General features: G+C 51.4%; 3 protein-coding genes across 4 annotated transcripts in view; 1 reads left to right on the forward strand and 2 right to left on the reverse strand.

The window, feature by feature from the left end:
- PNPLA7 (patatin like phospholipase domain containing 7) overlaps positions 1-6,121 on the reverse strand; it is a 122,542-nt gene extending 116,421 nt beyond the window's left edge. Inside the window, exons 1-5 of one of the 2 annotated variants that reach the window (XM_065695324.1) lie at positions 5,991-6,121; positions 5,050-5,084; positions 2,641-2,706; positions 2,185-2,272; positions 1,501-1,583 (exon numbers count right to left, since the gene is read on the reverse strand). In XM_065695324.1, coding sequence (XP_065551396.1) covers positions 1,501-1,583; positions 2,185-2,272; positions 2,641-2,706; positions 5,050-5,084; positions 5,991-6,027 — 309 coding nt within the window. In that variant the 5' untranslated portion in view covers positions 6,028-6,121. Of the gene's footprint in view, positions 1-1,500; positions 1,584-2,184; positions 2,273-2,640; positions 2,707-5,049; positions 5,085-5,909; positions 5,932-5,990 lie in introns of those variants that run through there. The other variant, XM_065695325.1, reaches the window with a different exon arrangement.
- Positions 6,122-6,204: 83 nt separating this feature from the next.
- On the forward strand, positions 6,205-6,748 carry MRPL41 (mitochondrial ribosomal protein L41). Its single transcript, XM_065695326.1, has one exon. The coding sequence runs from the start codon at positions 6,246-6,248 to the stop codon at positions 6,651-6,653; it is 408 nt and encodes a 135-aa protein (XP_065551398.1). The 5' UTR covers positions 6,205-6,245; the 3' UTR covers positions 6,654-6,748.
- A 3,015-nt stretch (positions 6,749-9,763) lies between these two features.
- On the reverse strand, positions 9,764-18,347 carry DPH7 (diphthamide biosynthesis 7). Its single transcript, XM_065695223.1, has 9 exons — positions 18,163-18,347; positions 17,313-17,449; positions 16,374-16,461; positions 15,808-15,902; positions 14,773-14,939; positions 14,218-14,290; positions 13,070-13,135; positions 12,699-12,871; positions 9,764-11,670 (listed from the first exon to the last, which is right to left on the reverse strand). The coding sequence occupies exons 1-9, from the start codon at positions 18,298-18,300 to the stop codon at positions 11,099-11,101; spliced, it is 1,509 nt and encodes a 502-aa protein (XP_065551295.1). The 5' UTR covers positions 18,301-18,347; the 3' UTR covers positions 9,764-11,098.
- Between the last annotated feature and the right edge of the window lie 291 nt (positions 18,348-18,638).

The raw sequence follows: 18,638 nt of genomic DNA on the forward strand, positions 1-18,638 counted from the left end.
AGGGCTCTGGGTTCCCACCCGAGTAACAGGCAGCTTCCCAAAGACAGGAGTTAGCAATAGAATCTTATGTACTAAAACTGCACATGGAGGTCCACGAAGCCACTACATAGATTTTGGTATGGGAAGTGTTAAGTAAGGAAGTCACCTCAGCCTCCAGGACCTACTGTACAAGCTTGTAACACCACCAAACAAAACCACTGCACTGACACAGCCCCTCCTGACCCTGCTGAAAAGATGAGTTCTTTTGACCACAGTGGTACTGTCAGGAAAATAAATGAGTCGGACATTCTATATACACTATGTAGAACCATAGAATAGCTGGGGTTGGAAGGGACCTTAAAGCTCATCCAGTTTCAAACCCCTGCCATGGGCAGGGACACCTTCCACTGGAGCAGCTTGCTCCAAGCCCCTGTGTCCAACCTGGCCTTGAACACTGCCAGAGATGGGGCAGCCACAGCTTCTCTGGGCACCCTGTGCCAGCGCCTCAGCACCCTCACAAGGAAGAGCTTCTGCCTAAGAGCTCATCTCAGTCTCTCCACCGGCAGGTTAAAGCCATTGCCCTTGTCCTGTCCCTACAGGCCCTTGTGCAAAGCCCCTCTCTAGGTTTCTTGTAGCCCCTTTAGGCACTGGGAGACTCTTCTCCAGCAGCTTCAAAGGAAACATATCCTGAGAAGAAAGACAGTAAGATTAATCTCCTCAGATAACTGGAATTGGTGCTGAACACCCAGCACACCCACTGACAGTAACCTAATCCTCTAACGGAAATGGCTATCTGCAGGCTTCTTCAATTCACCTTGCCATAATTTCCAGAAAGAGCCACTTGCAAAGATAAACGACAAATAAATAAAAGGGACAGTTCATATCAAACAGGCAGCCATGGCCTCTAAGGACTTAACCAGGACAGGAACCTGAGGGGCACAGGCAGGATTCCCTGGGACAATCCAAGGCAAAGACTTCAAACTTGGGATAAACCCTTCTTGAACAGTCTCTAATGAGACAGTTTGACAAGTCCTGTTTGCAAGTGAGTACAGAACACAAGAGCTCAGTGAAGTGCTTGTGCTCCTCCCAACCAGGCTGCATACTCAGGCGGGGAGAGGTGTCAGCTTGGAAAGCAAAGGCAGTACTGGAAGTCATTATCTGAAAAGGACAATCCTGAATACAGGATACACTGAGTATCTTGATTGAAATCTTAAATACTGAGAAGAACGGATTAAACAATCACCAAATCCATAGAGAAGTAAGACAGTCACTGATTTACTACTACCTTTACTGTTGCAGATATTCTTGAAAGGGAAGGCCTGGCCAAGAGCAGAAGCCATCGGTGTTCCACCAGATTGTCAGAATTCCAGGAGTCTTGAAATATCCCCAAAAATCCAATGGATTTTTATATGTTGAAGGCCCTGGGCCAGGGTAAGGAAGTGAAGCACTGCAAAGTCCACAGCACCTCCCAGACTGGATTTTAACCTTTACTTCCCTCCCCCCCATGCCAGAGGCACTCACCTTCCTCATGATCTTCCGCCCATAGAACATCACCTTGTCCCGCTTACGAAATCGGTACTGAGGCACCTGAGGCTGAGGCTGTTCTAGAACACAGAAGTACCACATCAGAGACCATCACCTGCAGCTCCACACTGAAGGAAAGGACACTGAGCACAGGTTGGTAACTGTACTATAACACACGCTGTAACAGCCATGGCTCCAGTCTCCTAAGCGGCAAGCTTTGGAATGTAAACCAACACAAGATACCTCATTACCCAGCTCTGGTTAGCCAAGGCAGAATAGGGAAGAGCTGGCTTCAGGCTCTACCTAATCACCAGGGGAGAGAAAAAGGCTCTCTCTATGGATACAAGACTCAGGTAATTTTAATCTCACACGGGAAACCTCTAATTCACCCGTTTCTCATTACTGTGACACTGAAATCGTAGCAGGGTTGAAATTCTTTTCATGATTTGTAACTGATACTAAAGATATCACACAGCAGAGAAATAAAACCCTGCAGCATGCTGCACGTGACAGGAATTCTATGTTCAGACCTGGGTGAGTGAATCAACACAAGTTGTTCACCTTTTAAAGCTGTCTTCCTGCCAAAACTGCAATCTTCACAGCTAACATCTGTTGTTACAGACACACTGAAGGTAGCAGAGAAAACTGTGCTTAAAACACACACAGTCATTAAGTACTTACTAGATTGTCTGACTCTTCTGTAAACGACGAACACCACAACTGCTATGAGTAGTAATGCGACTGCAGCTCCAATTGCAATTCCAGTCAGCTGTGAGAGGAATTTAGCAGGGAAAGAAGTTAGTAACTTCTAATGTTGAGAATTATCAAGTACTTTGTGGAGGCCTGGAGCACACTGAGCTCAGTAAGATGTCTACAAGTCAAGTACGTTCATAAATAGTTAATTCACTCATAAGCTCATATATGAGATATGGAGCATTTTTTCCCCAGAGATCTGTGATCAACTCCATGTGCATGAGATGAAACAACAGGAATAACTCCTGCCTCATGCACAGCAACAGCAAAAAAACAAACACTCAGACTTTGGCTGTGACTTAGTAGAACTCCTACACCTCGCACAAAGCTATCCCCTAGTTTTGAACAGTCAGTCCTCCCCCTGCTGATGGAAGCTGCACTTACCATAGTGGTTTGTATTCTGTCTTCCACAAACCGGAGAATCCGCGTCCCGCCAGCTGGCAGCACAGCCTGGAGATGAAAAGAAGTGAGATTAGTCTCCCATTAGCAAAAAAACTCTGTAAAAGCATCTCAACACCTGGTCTGCTGCATACAACACAACTCGATTGTATTTTCCAACATCTTTCTTTCATCTAAAGCCCACTTTGCCACCACAGAACAAGGGAGAGGGATCATCAGTGGAGCATCAGTTCAACGTGTTCCTAAGCATTCTAAACCAGGCTCAGACAGCGAGGGGATAACATTTCCTGATGATCCGATCTTACTTGAAGCAACCAGGATGAGAACTGAATGTGAAGGGCTTTATGAGACTGAGAAAACAAGTCATAAAGCAGCATAACAAGAAAACCAAGCACATGGGAACAAGCTCTAACTGCTGGTATAGTGTCCTGGGACCTGTGCTGACCATTTTGATCAGGAAAAAAGCCGGCAGTTAAAATAGGCTCACAAATGCCAGCTCAAAACTTAACAGAATAGGGAGGAGTGGGGAAGCAAACCAAATATTAGGAACAAGAAGGAAACAGTACAAGGACAACTATATCCCCCTGTAAGTCTTCAACCTTACAAAGACCTGAATTTACAGGCAGCTCTAGGCCCAGTGTTTGCCCTCAGCTCCTGAGATGACCTCCTCATTCAACTTTGTCACCAAGAGGAAACTGAAATGCACACCACGAGCCACCAAACAAGTCCTGCTCATGGAATTCATTCCAGTTCTACAGCATAAATAAATTCCTGCCTAAGCAGCCAACTCAAACAGAGCAGCTTGTCATCTTAGGCTGCTTTTAACAGGGCATATCAACAGGTTGTCTTCCCAGGATGAGTCAAACTAACCCTACCACCACACTTGTCAGACTATTATTAGTGGGATTGCAGTGGAAAGTCACAAGAATTTGGAAAAAAAAAAAAAAGAAAAGCTGAAAAATTGTTAGCAACAAATCCAACACATGCTGGTAAAATGTTTTTGGTGTGTCTGTTGTGGTCACTGCATTGATTTCCCCTTGACAGTGTCAGGGACACGCTCAGTTCTGCTACTGTGCAGGCCTGTGGGGTCTCAAATAACAGCAACCATAGTAGTTGCCAACTGACAGTCACATTGCTACTGTCAGGAGAAGAAACAAATCCATGAGCAAAAGAATAAACCACAAACACACACAGCCAGAGCCCTCGTGCCTCAGTGCAGAAAAGCAACGAGGAAATTCACACCTCCAAGAAAAAACAAGAGGTTCTTGCAAGGTTTCCCATGAACACCAGTGACAGACATGGTATTTCCCCTCCATGCCCAGTGGGGTGTCCTCTCAAGCACTGACAATCCTCCAGGAAAAGCAGACCAAGGAAGCAGACAGGTTGCATCCATACAGATACTTGAGACACGTCAACAGCTACCGGTACAGGACAGCATTTGAGAGGAGTATGAGGTGGCGGTGGAGTCATCAGCTCTGCAGGGCCACCTGACAGCCCAAGCCTGCAGGACCTCTGAGAGGAGGGCTCTAGCAGCAGTCCAGAGCTTCCTCTGTGTCTTACACAGAGTATTCCAATACCTAAAGGGGCTACAAGAAACATGAAGAAGGGCTTTGGACAATGGTCTGTAGGGACAGGACAAGGGCAATGGCTTTAACCTGCCAGAGAGGAGACTGAGATGAGCTCTTAGGCAGAAGCTCTTCCCTGTGAGGGTGCTGAGGTGCTGGCACAGGGTGCCCAGAGAAGCTGTGGCTGCCCCATCCCTGGCAGTGCTCAAGACCAGGCTGGATGAGGCTTGCACAAAAGCTCAGCTCTCTCTATAGGTCACACATGGCTCCACTCACCCACAGCTTGACTACAGGTACTGGATTTTCCCAGAACACTTCTGAGCAGTGTTTAGGTGGGTTGTGTGCTGGTTTTAGTTGTGGAAAGAATTATTTCCTATTGTGGGTCTTATCCTTCATCACTGTGACAAGCACCATGGGCCTTGCTGGACTATGAGGTTTGTATTTATAAGCAAGAACAAACTCAAGAAGAGCTGGTGGCCAAAGAACACCACATTCTGCTGTCTTTAGGCTAAAAAACATACTGTTGAAGTAAAAGGCACTTCAATCAGATCATCACACCAACAGCTTGGAACATGAAGCAGATTTTGAGTGGTTTGCAGTAAAAAACATGTTAAAATTAAAAATAAAATACTAAAAACACACACACACAAATTGGACTAATACTGAAGTTTTTGAAAAGACAAAAACCTTGCAGGAAAGGTGTTTACAAAGTAAAGGCAGCTAAAGACATTACACAAACATTATCAAATTCAGCACGGCAGCTTCCAGCTTCTGCAGACAGCAATGGGGAAACAAAGACACCCAAAATCAACAACAAAGCATATCGTACCTCAAGGCTGGTGCTGTTGCTGTCTTCATCCATGTCTGGAGATAGGGCAGGAGCACAAATGAAAACAAGACAAGAGCCAGTTAAGAGATGGCCTCACTCTAACCCAAACTCTTCAGAACTCCACAACACAAAGCATCACCAGAACAGCTCTTCCTGTCTGGCAGAACCAGCCAAGTCAGGAGAAGCTGGGTGTTTTTCTGCTTCTTTGGCCCTCTTCCTCCGAGTTGAGCAACAGAACCCAGCACCCTTTAGAGGGCTCTGCTACCGGCACCGACAGCACAAGTTCTCTGGGCAGTGCATGACGGGGCTCGGCTCTGCTGTGCCTCAGCTCTCCTCAGAGTAGCCTCCCCCCAACACTCCCCAAGTGCTGGGAGCACCCTCGGGAGCAGGACCCCGATGCCTACACCCGGCAGCACCCGCGGAGCCACCACAGGGGGTCGGTGTCCGTGAGGAACGGAACATTGCCCCATCCCTGGCAGTGCTCAAGGCCAGGCTGGACACAGGGGCTTGGAGCAAGCTGCTCCAGTGGAAGGGGTCCCTGCCCGGGGCAGGGGTTGGAGCTGGATGGGCTTTAAGCTCCCTTCCAACACAAACCATTTCCTGGTTACAAAAACACCGGCGCAGCTGCTGCCGGCGGACGCTGTTTCATGGGGCAGAACCCGCACAGCCCAGCGCGGCCCCGCCAGCCCGGGCCTCCGCATCAGACCGAGCTCCCCCTTAAGCCCCATTACAGCAAACCGCGCAGCACAGACGCTAAAAGCAGGTCCCCCAAGGCACTATCCCGCCCCGGAGCGGCACAGCACGGCATACCATACCATGGCATACCATACCGTACCGTACCGTACCGTACCGTACCGTACCATAGCATAGCACGGCACGACCCTGCGCAGCCCGGCCCGAGCAAACCGGGCCCGGCTCCCCGTCGGCGGGACCACCCTCACCTGCCGCCACTCCCGGCGCCGCCAGGTCAAAGGTCATCGCCGCGGGCCGCGGGCGAAGTTGGCGAAGGGAACACCCCGCCCGCCGCCGCCGTCCGCTGAGGGGAGCGGCAAGCACCGCCCACACCCGGGGCCCCCCGCTGCTGATTGGTGGAGGAGTCCCCGTCCCGCCTTTTGGAGGGCACGATAGGCGGAGCGGGTCGGCCGCGGTGTTTCGGCCAATAGGAAGGAGCGGTGTTGGCAGGTGTCGCGCCGGCCATGGGGCTGCTGCGGGAGCTGGCCCGCGGGCTGGTGCGGGGCGCGGACCGCATGTCGCCGTTCACCAGCAAGCGCGGGCCCCGCACGCACTACAAGGGCCGCGGCGCCCGGCGGGCCGGGGTGCTCACCCCCGGCAAGAAGTTCATCCGCATCCCGGAGATGGTGCCGGAGTTCATCGTCCCCGACCTCGCCGGCTTCAAGCTCAAGCCGTACGTGTCGTACCGCGCCCCCGAGGGCTCCGAGCCGCCCGCCACGGCCAAGCAGCTCTTCACCGAGCTGGTGGCTCCGCGCATCGAGAAGGACGTGAAGGACGGCACCTTCGACCCCAACAACCTGGAGAAGTACGGCTTCGAGCCCACGCAGGAGGGCAAGCTCTTCCAGCTCTTCCCCAAGAACTACATGCGGTAGGCGAGAGCGGCGCCGCCCGGCGGAGCACGACCCGCAGCGGCACCAGGACGGGACTCCTCCGGACACCGGCCATTAAAAGCAAACCCTTGCTCCTCGGTCTGTCTGCAGTGTCTGATATGCATTGCGGAGGGCGGGGGGAGGCAGTTGGTGCTTATCTCCCATCGTGGCGTGTCCTGAGCCGCTGGGGGGAGCGGGAGGCGGCTTCTCTCCGGGTTGCTGAGACATCAGCACTTCCTTCGCGGCAGGAGGTCCTGCCTCGGGGAGCAGGGAGGGCACAGCTTGTCCCCTAGGGGAGCGTGGGGCTCCCCGCCTATGGGGAGCAGGGTGCTGCTGCCACTCGCACCGAGCAGCAGCCACAGGCAGTGGGAACTTGTCGATGGACTGACCCCTGTCCATGCCCTCGACTCCCTGTCAGGAGGGAGACCTGCAGCTCGTGATGAGCTTTTCCAAGTGTAAAGCTTTCCTTTAGAGTAACTCAAGATGTAGTTCATGGCTACGTTGAATGCCTGGTCCTTAGGGCAGCTGCTTGAGGCTACAGAGTAACTGACTATGTGAAGAGTAGCCCAGGAATTGTATTTTTGGATATAAATTCCTGGCAGAGTCTTCCTGATCATCAAATTAAGTGGATACAAGTGAGGTATAACTGTGGTGCAGTGGTTTAATGTAGAAACTGCTGAGTTCTAAATGTTTAATGTCATTGGAAAGAACATGTTTTCTTAGAATCCCAGCCTGGTTTGTGTCAGAAGGGACCTTAAATCTCCTCCAGCTCCAACCCCTGCCACGGGCAGGGACCCCTTCCACTGGAGCAGCTTGCTCCAAGCCCCTGTGTCCAACCTGGCCTTGAGCACTGCCAGGGATGGGGCAGCCACAGCTTCTCTGGGTACCCTGTGCCAGCGCCTCAGCACCCTCACAGGGAAGAGCTTCTGCCTAAGAGCTCATCTCAGTCTCCCCTCGGGCAGGTTCAAGCCATTCCCCTTGGCCTGTCCCTACAGGCCCTTGTCCCAAGCCCCTCTCCAGGTTTCCTGCAGCCCCTTTAGGCACTGGAGCTGCTCTCAGGTCTCCCCTTCAGGAGCCTTCTCTTCTCCAGGCTGACCCAGCCCAGCTCTCTCAGCCTGGCTCCAGAGCAGAGCTGCTCCAGCCCTCGCAGCATCTCCATGGCCTCCTCTGCACTTGCTCCAAGAAGTCCATGTCCCTCTTGTGCTGTTGCCCCAGAGGGGTTCATTCATCTGTAAGCCCATCAGAGGAAGGGTTGCACAAAGCAGTTTTTTGCTTCCAGCTGGGGACAGGGTGCTGTGGGCAGAGGTGCTGTTTTGCCCCTTCCCTCTGGAGATGTTTCTTGGGCTCCACTGGCACTTTCCAGAGGGATCAGCTCTGCCATAGGGCCAGAGCTGAATGCAGGGCTGTAGAGCAGCAAGTCCTGCACCCCCGAATGCCCATACCAACTTGGGTTCAACAATTCACCTTCCCTGCATAAGGGCTGATTAAACAGGAGACTCCTCACCCCTCAGGCAAAGCAAATCTGGCATAACACATAACTCAAATGCCCCAGTATGGGTGCATTGGTGACCCCTCTCCAGGTTTGCCTACCTTGGACTCCTCTTAATCTCATGTGGCAATAAAAAAGCATTACAAAGTTTTAAGATGGAGCTGTAGCCAAAAGCTGTGTCACTACAGGGACATGCCCTGGGTGCTCTCACTGAGATTAAACTTCTAAATTGTGCTGCTTCTCTAAATTGAATTTCCTTTGGGATAATAAAGTTGCACATCTTTCCAACATCAGCATTTGATAGCAAGTTGTCATGCCAATCCCAATAAACCAACATGAAGAGCTGAGGAAAACACTAATGCAGGGTAAAAGATTAGTGACTTTGTTCTAGTGGTGGGCTTTTTGGTGGCAGTGCCAGTCCATATTTAGTGTCCTTTCCAAGTGCTGGTTTCTTACGAGAGAACCCTGAAAGGCCTGTGGAGCGTTGAAGACTAAACTTAATTTTCATTAACAAATACAAACCAAAACGCTGGGTTTTTTCTTTGCCAAACTGTGCTGTCCATTTTCACTCATTTACTGCTCTGAACAGCAGCTACCCAACTGAAGTAGATGATTTTCAGCGTCTTTTGAGAAATACTGGCCAAAATGAAAGGATGGGTACAGGTTAGACACTTGTAATTCTGGATGCAATTTTATGACCCCTGTCCAAAAAAACCCTTCTATTTTTGTGAAGCAGCACAGTTTGGTGTGATGTTGGTGCAGGCTGTACTGGCACTGGTCCTGACACAGTTTTTTGTCATAAGCACCTGCAGCTGTGACTTAACACCTGGGCAATAGCAGGTTGTCTTATTTCAAATCCTTTGGTCAAGCTATGGTGTGTGTTTATTAACTGAATGGTGACACTAAATATAAATTATTTGCTGTGACATTCAAGGGACGGGAATAGTCTTAAATGGCCAACACCATGGTAAATGCTTTCTAGTTGATTCAAAAGATCTGGTTGTAGAGTTGATATACCTGAAAAAGCTACAGCTGATAAAGCTGAAATAGTGTAACCAGGAGGGCCAGGGCAGTGATCATTCCCCTGTACTGGGCACTGGTGAGGCTGAACCTCAAATCCTGTGTTCAGTTCTGGGCCCCTCACTACAGGAGAGACATTGAGGTGCTGGAGCAAGGCCTGGAGCACACATGTGATGGGGAACAGCTGAGGGACCTGGGGGGGGGTTAGTCTGGAGAAGGGAAAGCTCAGGGGGGACCTTATCACTCTCTACAACTACCCGAAAGGTAGTCTTCCTCACAAAGAGGGTGCTCAGGCATTGGAACAGGCTGCCCAGCACAGTGCTGGAGTCACTGTCCCTGGAAGTGTTCACAGCCCATGTACATGAGGCCCTTAGTGCCATGGGTTAGTGGTGGCCTTGGCAGTGCTGGTGGAACCGTTGGACTCAAGCTTAAAGGGCTTTTCCAACCTGACTGATTCTATGTGAGGATCATCTGCTCCAGTCCCTAGAGAACACTCACTGCCACCACACACCCTGAGCCTGAGCACTGCAGGACAGGAGGAAGGTCATCACTGGAGAACCTCACTGAAGAACCTCTTAAATCCAAAACAACCAAGAAAGAGAAATCACTTCTATTGATTTTATTTTAGAAACATCCAAAAATAGGGTGTTTTTTTAACAAAAGCTCTTGTTCACAATACTAATACGAATCCCCATGTAACAGTGCTCAAGAATGTTCTCCAAAATACACATTCACCCTTGAACAAGGGGGTTTGAAGCAGCATGATCCTTCCCAGCTGTACCTCGGTTCAGAAGCAGCACTGTTACAGACAGATCCCTGGTGCTGGTGTTTCTTTCCCTCCAGACAACTAAATTCTTTAGGACCCTCAAAAAGAAACCACACAAGCTAGATGTTACTTACCTAGTTTAAGCTGGTTTTTTGTTTCTAGGAAGATAATAAGAGAAAGTGTTCCAGAATTGGTGTTTTGCTGCTATTTCACAGTGAAAAAAGAAAGCTAATGGAGCAACCATGAGAAACCTGCAGCCATCCCTGGAGGTAGTTAGGGCGACATTAGTAAGATTTTGGTTTCTGTATTTAATTTGATCTTAAAAGATGTCAGGAAACACTGCTTATACTTTGTGGAGGTTTGGATCTTAAAGCTGTTCACCTTTAAAGAACTGAAAGCTCTTGACTTTGGAGCTGAAGATACATCTTGCTGTTGAGAGTGGGAAGCGTAGCACCGGCACACGGTACTGCTCACTGCACTGGTTCTGCCAAGCCAGGCTGTGCTCAGCTCAGAGGTGCTCAGCAAGATGACAGCCAGGCGGTGAGGCCAATATAAAGTCAGGCTGTGGAGACACCAGAATCCTTACAGGAAAGGCCCCGCTTGGAGCAAAGCCACCAAACTGCTGCCGGTCACACCAGTCAGTCAGCATTTCCTTCTAGAAAAGACTTTCTCCCTTGGGAAGATCACCATAAGCCTCTGGCTGTGAGCATCTTCTCCAAGTCCATCCCAGCTGGCAGGTTGCACAGCCACACCTCTGCTCGCAGGCTTTTCCAAGACACTCAGGGATCCTCTGAGCACACACAGTGTTCATCTACAGGCAGCAGCACAGACAGGTTTGGTTTGTGATGGAAGGAGGAGATCAGGATTAAGACATCAACCAGGCAAATGCAAACCAGCCCCGGAGGGATTCAAATACAAGGTACAAACAAGCAGCCGCCGAGAGGAAGGTGTCCTGCTCGGAGTGAGTACAGTAAGGGAAAACTAAATAAACGTGTCTGTTCTTGGCCACAGGCCTCAAAGCAAAATAAAACCCTAGGAATTCCATCAGCATCAGCCTTACAAGACTCACAAGCTCAACAACAAAACTGGAGCAGCCCAACAGAAATCAGATAGGACCAAGTGCAGATGTCACTCTTGGCACAGGAATTTTCCTCCACCTCTCCCCAGTTCTGGTCAGTGCAAACTTTGGGCTGTTCTTTCAGATGGAGACCCAGCACTTGTAATCAGGCTCATCTCCCACTTCCACACATGTAGGATGTTGTCATAGAAGGAACAAGTTGCTACAATGCTCATTTCCTTGGGGCTGTCGAGTGATATGGCTGAATCACCGGCCAGGCCCATGCCTGAGGGTCTCTTGGCTCCTGAGCCTCGGGCTGGACCCACAGCCAAATCCAAGCTCCCCTTTAAATCAGAGCCCCCAGCCAGCTCAGGAGCCCTGGGCAGCTCAGGACCCCGCTCTGCTTTGAGCGGTGGGGCAGGGCCTTCGCTCTCCTCATCCAGTATCACATCAAAAGTAGCTGTAGGAGACTCATAAATGATCTTCAGGTTTTGGACCTGCAAATTCAGTCTCTCATCTTCTTCCTCTGATCTTCCCACAAGCTCCTCTGAAGACTGGCATGCAGCAGTGGAGTCCTGTGTGACAGTCAAGGAACCCCTTGGACACAGCCTTGACCAGTCAGCCCCATAGGCCAAGGAATTGTGCAAGACATAGGATGACAGGATAGTGCATTCCTCTGTGTTTTCCGCTTGAAAGAAATAATAACATGAAATGAGCAGAAATCAAGTTGGGAAATGGTTGCAGCCTGCCCAGAAGCCATTCTAGCATTGGCTGTGACCTACAGGAAGAATTCTCTGGTTATTGCTATAGGAGCAATGAGGTCCTGCCTCTCCTGATGATTTCTCAGCCACTTTTCATTAGTCTTGATTTTCCCTAGTTCAGTAAGCCAATGGGAGAAGAGGCTTTAACACGCATGAGGATCGAGAGCCTCATAATTCAGAACACCTAATAAGGCTCAAGAAAGCCAAGGCAGCTCACAGGGTGACCTGCACTGAGCCCAAACACACCTGGGGACATTACCAGGCCAGGTTCTGGTGGGCAAGAAACTGCAGATGTGTGAGCTTTCAGCATCTGCCTGTGACATCAAGTGGACATCAGGTCCTCCCTCCCCTACACAGGAGAAATGTTATCCTTGTTTCATAAGCTGCAGATCTGCCCAAGGCCAGGAGAAGCCCAGGGAGGCAACCATTTTATGTCAGGTTGTATTTGTAATGTAAATGCAAACAGCTTTTTAATCATGCAAATACCCTCTGATTCACACAGAGGACTTATTCATGCTATTCTAGATTAACCAGACTGCACAGCACTTCCTTGTTGAAGCAACAACCAATCCACCAGCAGGTCAGTAACTTCTGCTGACAGTAAAGCACCACCTGACATTCAGAGGAAGCTCTTTGAAACCATCTAGATGAATAAAAACCAGAAGGGTCACATTGATAGGCAAAGCCTTCACACCAAACCAAACAGGCTTTCTGCCCCCAAAGTGAAAGGATGAGATATTAACAGATGAGTAACAACAGTGCCTGTGCACAGCCCATCAGGCCGATATGAGGACAGGTCTGGGAAAGCTGGAAGAGTTACCTCAACTTGGAATGAAATCTGGCTACTAACAACATTTAGGTCGTTCTGGCAAGTTTAGAGCTGGAATCTCCCCGTTAACCCAGAGGCAGCACAGGAGAACAGTACAAGGACACCTCCAATCCATGGACCACTCACCCAAGCTCCCGCGGCAGTCGAGGATTTTGAAGCCACTCTGCATGCAGGCTGCCAGCAGCACGAAGTCACACGTTGGGTGCCACTTCAGCCTCCACACGCCACCTTCAACGTGGGTGTCTGCCAGCGGCTGCTTCATGTTCCTCGTGTCCCACAGCAGCACGTGCTCGTCATAGCTGGAGACAGGTCACAAATAAATGGACAGACAAGCAGCAATGCCGGTGCAGAGCAGCAAGCACAGGAGAAACTTAGGGAAGATCCCATGTTCTCCACCACACTGGATTTCTGAAGAGGCCACACCTTGAGCAGCAGGAGCACGTTCAGAGTAACAGGAGACTGGTAACCCCAATGAAGAGCAGCCCAAAGGGACTTACCTGCCAGTAGCCAGAAGGTTCTCCCGATGGGGACTGCACTGAATGCTGCACACACCCATGGAGTGTCTGCAAGGAGGAACACAGAGCAGAGGGAAGAGATGATTTGAGAAGGGATTCTTCCTTAAGTTTCAAAGGGTTTGGGGCCACATTACTGCATCAAGGTGTCAGGAAAGGAGAATAATGTAAGCTCAAAGTTCAGTCCAGTGGAACACCAAAGCAGAGTTCTCCTACACAGTCCTACAGCCTTTCCAGGGCAAAACGTCTACTCACAGTCTCACAGCACAAATATTTTCTACTACTATGTGCACCATGAACTGCTGTTCAAAGCCTGCAAGAATTTCAGCAAAGCAGCTCCATTCCCAGGAGTTTTTCCTCCCAACATTACTACTTCCATAGCAATAATCCCTAGTGTATTTTAAGGTTACATATAAAATTTTACCAGAGTTCTGTATATTGATCTAATCATATTCTAAAAGATAGTTTATGCCACCAGGGAAAAAGGAGATTACTTAATGAACAGTGGAGAATAACGCATTTTCTAAAATCATTCCATAATAAGATATCCAAATTTTACACACATAGAAATTCACAAAAGTGTAAATCAGGATCCTTCTTTTAGAAAGAAGCTACATCAGGAGTTGGTTTATTATGTTGAAGGACATGGAGAAGAAAGTTTCAACCTCAAGTTATCCTGATTATAGAATCAAAGAAAGGTTTGTGTTGGAAGGGGCCTTAAAGCTCCTCCAGCTCCAACGCCTGCCACGAGCAGGGACACCTTCCACTGGAGCAGCTTGCTCCAAGCCCCTGTGTCCAACCTGGCCTTGAGCACTGCCAGGGATGGGGCAGCCACAGCTTCTCTGGGCACCCTGTGCCAGTGCCTCAGCACCCTCACAGCGAAGAACTTCTGCCTAAGAGCTCATCTCAATCTCCTCTCTGTCAGTTTAAACCCATCACCTCTTGTCCTGTCCCTACAACCCCTGATGAATAGTCCCTGATAACAAACCCTAACAGATTTCTCCATTTCCCCAAGGTGGCAGAAACAGGACTCCACTGTCCCTGCATGTCTCTGAATTCCATGCCTCGGGAAGGGGATGGGAGCATGGTGTGATCACACACACACTGCAGGTCCAGCTGCATACACCACTCACCTCCGGCTGGTGAAGACAGGAGCCTCTGGCCTGCACCTGGTGTCCCAGCCCTTCAGCAGGTTGTCATCTCCTCCTGCACAATGACAGAACATCACTGCCCTGAGCACCACCCAAACCACCAGCACAGGGCTCTGAGGCAGAGCTGTTAATACTGAGTTGATGCTTTCCAGCTCTGGAATCGCAGTGTTGAAGAGACCAAACAGCATTTGAGGCTCACAGTGCTCTTCACCACAGAAGAAACATCTGTTAACAACACCCTCACTTTGCTAAGCAAAAGAGAGACTCTAGAAACTCTCTGGCTCTTCCACACCACAAGAGATCATCATCTTTTTTGCCATTACCCAAAGTACAGTTTATAAGGTACAGCTTCTCCTAATTAAATCCAACCACTTCCCACAGTCCAGAAGCCTTTTCCCCCAGCAGAGGCCCCACCTCTTTCAAGAGGTATGATGCCAGCAGCACACTCATCCCTGGAAAGAAAAATCCCAAGAAACACAAATCCCCAAGATGCCCCCATCCCAACACTCCCAAATGAGATTCTCAGCCCTTACAGACCTGAATACACAATATCCGTGTCCCAGTAATTAAAAGCAGCAATCCAGGCCTCAAATTTGTGAGCTTCCCACTGGTTCAGAATATGCACAGAAGGAGCAGATTCATCTATGGCCAAAAGATTCAGCTTCCCCTCTGAGTCACTGCTGATCACTCTCAAGGGACATCCACTAGAATGGAAAACAGAGAAAACACTGGAAATTACTGAAACAATGAGAGATGTTTGATTCAACTGAACACTGACAGAAACTGGTACTACAGCAGAAAGAATGCCCATCCCATCTTAAAATCATCTATACCAATGTTCCCCATTCCCTGACTCACAGCAGGAGCAAACTGCTCATATGAGGGAAAGAAAACAAGCCCTGGCTCTGTCCTTCTCCTAGATGCAAAACCTGATTTCTCACATGCTTGATATTACATCAATAAACAAATTCCATATGAAGAGGGATTTTAATTTTTCACACTGACATGGACCTCTCAAAGACTCTTCCCTCCTCTGGAGTGCAAAGAAATGTTTTATTTCCCTTCTATCACAGGCATTGGAAGGACTGGCAGATCCTGACTATTCCTGCTCTCTTCCTGTGGCCCCCAACACAAGAGGGACATGGAGCTCTCGGAGGGAGTCCAGAGGAGGCCACAGAGATGCTGCGAGGGCTGGAGCAGTTCTGCTCCAGAGCCAGGCTGAGACAGCTGGGCTGGTTCAGCATGGAGAAGAGAAGGCTCCTTAAGGGGAGACCTTAGAGCAGCTCCAGTGCCAAAAGGGGCTACAGAAAACCTGGAGAGGGGCTTTGGACAAGGGCCTGTAGGGACAGGCCAAGGGGAATGGCTTTAACCTGCCAGAGGGGAGGCTGAGATGAGCTCTTAGGCAGAAGCTCTTCCCTGTGAGGCTGCTGAGGCGCTGGCACAGGGTGCCCAGAGAAGTGGTTCCCACAGTAGAAGCCACCAAAGAGTCATTCAGAGCCCTCTACTTATGCCTGAAAGCTGCTGCCACATGCACAATGTACTCCAGTACCAGCCTTTATCTCCCATGCTCACCATTGCTCTCGTCCAGTGGACCAGTCTAAAGACAAAGCCAAACACTGTGCACCAAGATCAACCCTGAAGCAAGGCTCCAACATGCAGCTGTTCTTCTACTGGAAGGAAAAGGAATGGGTTAAGGCTGGGAAGACAGCAGGTATATTCAAAATTTGTACTGCTTACTTCCACTGCAGGTGTTTTCCAGAGACAGATGAGTATATTAGGGTCCTGCACTAAAGAAGAAATGAAATGTCCCTGCTTTTAGTAACTCTGCACCTTCTGCTACATTTAGCACTTAGTCTGTACTTACTCTAAAGTGACAGTTCCCAGGATATGCTTCTGTACCCCTCATCTCCCACCCCTGCAGGTGGGTAGAGCCCAGCCAGCCTCTCTGGTGCCAATTTGTGGAACTTATGGTAAACATTATCAGGAGGCAAAAGCAGTGCTTAAAAAGCTAAGCATACTGAGGAAGCCATGGAAACCACACAGCTTTCCTACAAGTCTCCATGCACTGCTAATAACACCAGAGATGCATCAATGGACTAAATCCAACTTCAACAGCAGCAGGCGTTACAGCCACCTACCTCGCTTCCTGTCAGGTGGCAAAACTCCACGGCGCCTGTGGAGTCTGCAATGCCAACCATGGGATGTTCTGCAACAGGAATGTGGCACCTAAAAGATCAAGTGAAACAAGTCTTGAATACCCATCTTCCTTGTATTTTAGGTGGAGCACAAGGTAACCACTTTTATTCCAGGATGCACAAGAAGGTACTTGATCAAAACCAGAAATCTTATGAAGAAAACCTCAGCCTCCTCAAGTTCCACATGCATGGAACAGCACCAGAGCTGGTGCAGGGCCTGGAGCCCAAGTGTGAGGGGGAACGGCTGAGGGACCTGGGGGGTTCAGATGGAGAAGAGAAGGCTCAGGAGGGACCTGATGGCTCCCTACAAGTGCCTGACAGGAGGATGGAGCCAGGAGGGGCTGGGCTCTGCTCCCAAGGAGCAAGGGATGGGACAAGAGGAACCGGCCTCAAGCTGCACCAGGGCAGGTTTAGATGGAGCTGAGGAACAATTCCTGCCCCAGAGGGTGCTCAGGCATTGGAACAGGCTGCCCAGGGCAGGGCTGCAGGCACCAGCCCTGCAAGTGCTCACACATGGTGGAGACGAGGCCTCAGTGCCATGGGTCAGTGGTGGCCTTGGCAGTGCTGGGAATGGTTGGACTGAAAAAGCTTAAAGGACTTTTCCAACCTTACAGATTCCATGAATCTTGGATATATACATATTATATAAACATATCTAAACATATTACATATACTATTAAAACAAGAGGCAGCTGCTCATAAGCCAGCACAAGAGCATAACACAGAAATGAGCATGGTCTTTGCCTACTGGAACAGAGAACACTGCCCTCCAAGAAGTCAAGGCCACCTTCATTAACAGATATAACTCTTGCTGCTGCACCAACAGGCAGAAGAGACCCCAGAACAGCAGCCATGCTCCAGTCCCTGCTGGGCCAGCGTTACCATTTGATGTCCAGGATGGCAGCAGTGTCGATCCTCTGGATTTCGGTCAGCGGGATGAAAGGCTGCTCCTCGTTGTAGTGATAGAGGTAGAGGCGCCCAGTGCGGTCACAAGCCCCGTTGCTTCCCCGGGAGTCCGTCTGTACCGGAAACGGGGAAGTAACCACAGCTTTACCGGCGTTTCTGCTCCCACGGGCCTCCCGCACCTGACGGGCTGTGGGAGCAGGGCTGGGCGCTCCCGCCTGTCAGGTCCCTCCCTGACGGGGTTAAAGCCAAGGCAGCCCCGCACTAAGGCAGCCCCAGAGCCAAGGCGGCCCCGCACTAAGGCAGCCCCCACACCAAGGCAGCCCCGCAGCCAACGCAGCCCCAGAGCCAAGGCGGCCCCGCACCAAGGCAGCCCCAGAGCCAAGGCGGCCCCGCACCAGGGCAGCCCCGCACCAAGGCAGCCCCGCACCAAGGCAGCCCCGCACCAAGGCAGCCCCGCACCAAGGCAGCCCCGCACCAAGGCAGCCCCGCACCAAGGCAGCCCCGCACCAGGGCAGCCCCGCACCAAGGCGGCCCCGCACCAAGGCAGCCCCGCACCAAGGCAGCCCCGCACCAAGGCAGCCCCGCACCAAGGCGGCCCCGCACCAAGGCAGCCCCGCACCAAGGCAGCCCCGCACCAGGGCAGCCCCGCACGGGGCGGGCACCCCCAGCCACCCCCGCTGCGGCGAGCCACGGCCGGGCGAAGGGCACGAAGCCACCGCGGGCCCCGCTGCGGCGGCCGAGGGGACCCTCGGGCCCGGCTGAGGCGGCCGCGAAGGGCGGGAATCGCCGCCGAGCCGGCGCTGAGGCGGCCGGGGCGCGGTCTCACCCCGCCGGGCGGGCGCAGGTGGTAGGTGCCGCAGGCCAGGATGCTGTGCCAGCCCTCCACCGGGCACCACTCCACCGCGTCCGCGCTGAACTCCGTGTCCACCACCTGCAGCGTCCGCGTCCGGCACGGAGCCGCCATCTCGGGGCGGGCTCATGCTGCGGGGCGGCTCCGGGCACGCCGGCGCAGCGGAACCGCCGCCCCTCTGCTTCCCGGTCACGGGCGGCCCCCGGAGGAGGAGCCCCGCGAGCCAGGCCGGGAGCCCCGGCACGGGGGAGCCGAGCCCCGTGCTCGACCCTCGCCGTGAGGGGCTCTCCGTTAACGCCCCGAACGCGGCCTTCCGGCACCCGCCGTGTCCTAACGCCTGAGGTGACCGCTGCTGCCCGGGCTGAGCCCCCTTGGCACCCACCTCCTCCCGCCGCTGTTGCGGCCCTTCCTCATCCCGCAGGGGCCTGGCTGATGCAGCGGCACTTCCCACA

This window comes from Lathamus discolor, chromosome 15 (genome assembly GCF_037157495.1).
Source record: "Lathamus discolor isolate bLatDis1 chromosome 15, bLatDis1.hap1, whole genome shotgun sequence".
NCBI classification, from domain to species: Eukaryota; Metazoa; Chordata; class Aves; order Psittaciformes; family Psittacidae; genus Lathamus; species Lathamus discolor.

Bases quoted from the DNA above. Each gene is read 5' to 3' on its own strand.
- MRPL41 (XM_065695326.1), top strand. From the start codon at position 6,246: ATGGGGCTGCTGCGGGAGCTGGCCCGCGGGCTGGTGCGGGGCGCGGAC.
- DPH7 (XM_065695223.1), bottom strand. From the start codon at position 18,300: ATGGCGGCTCCGTGCCGGACGCGGACGCTGCAGGTGGTGGACACGGAG. The intron at 15,903-16,373 runs GTAGGTGGCTGT...TCCTTCCAGTAG, and splicing joins GCCACCTGACAGGAAGCGAG to AAGAACAGCTGCATGTTGGA. The intron at 13,136-14,217 runs GTGAGTGGTGTA...TCCTCCTTGCAG, and splicing joins CCTGTCTTCACCAGCCGGAG to ACACTCCATGGGTGTGTGCA.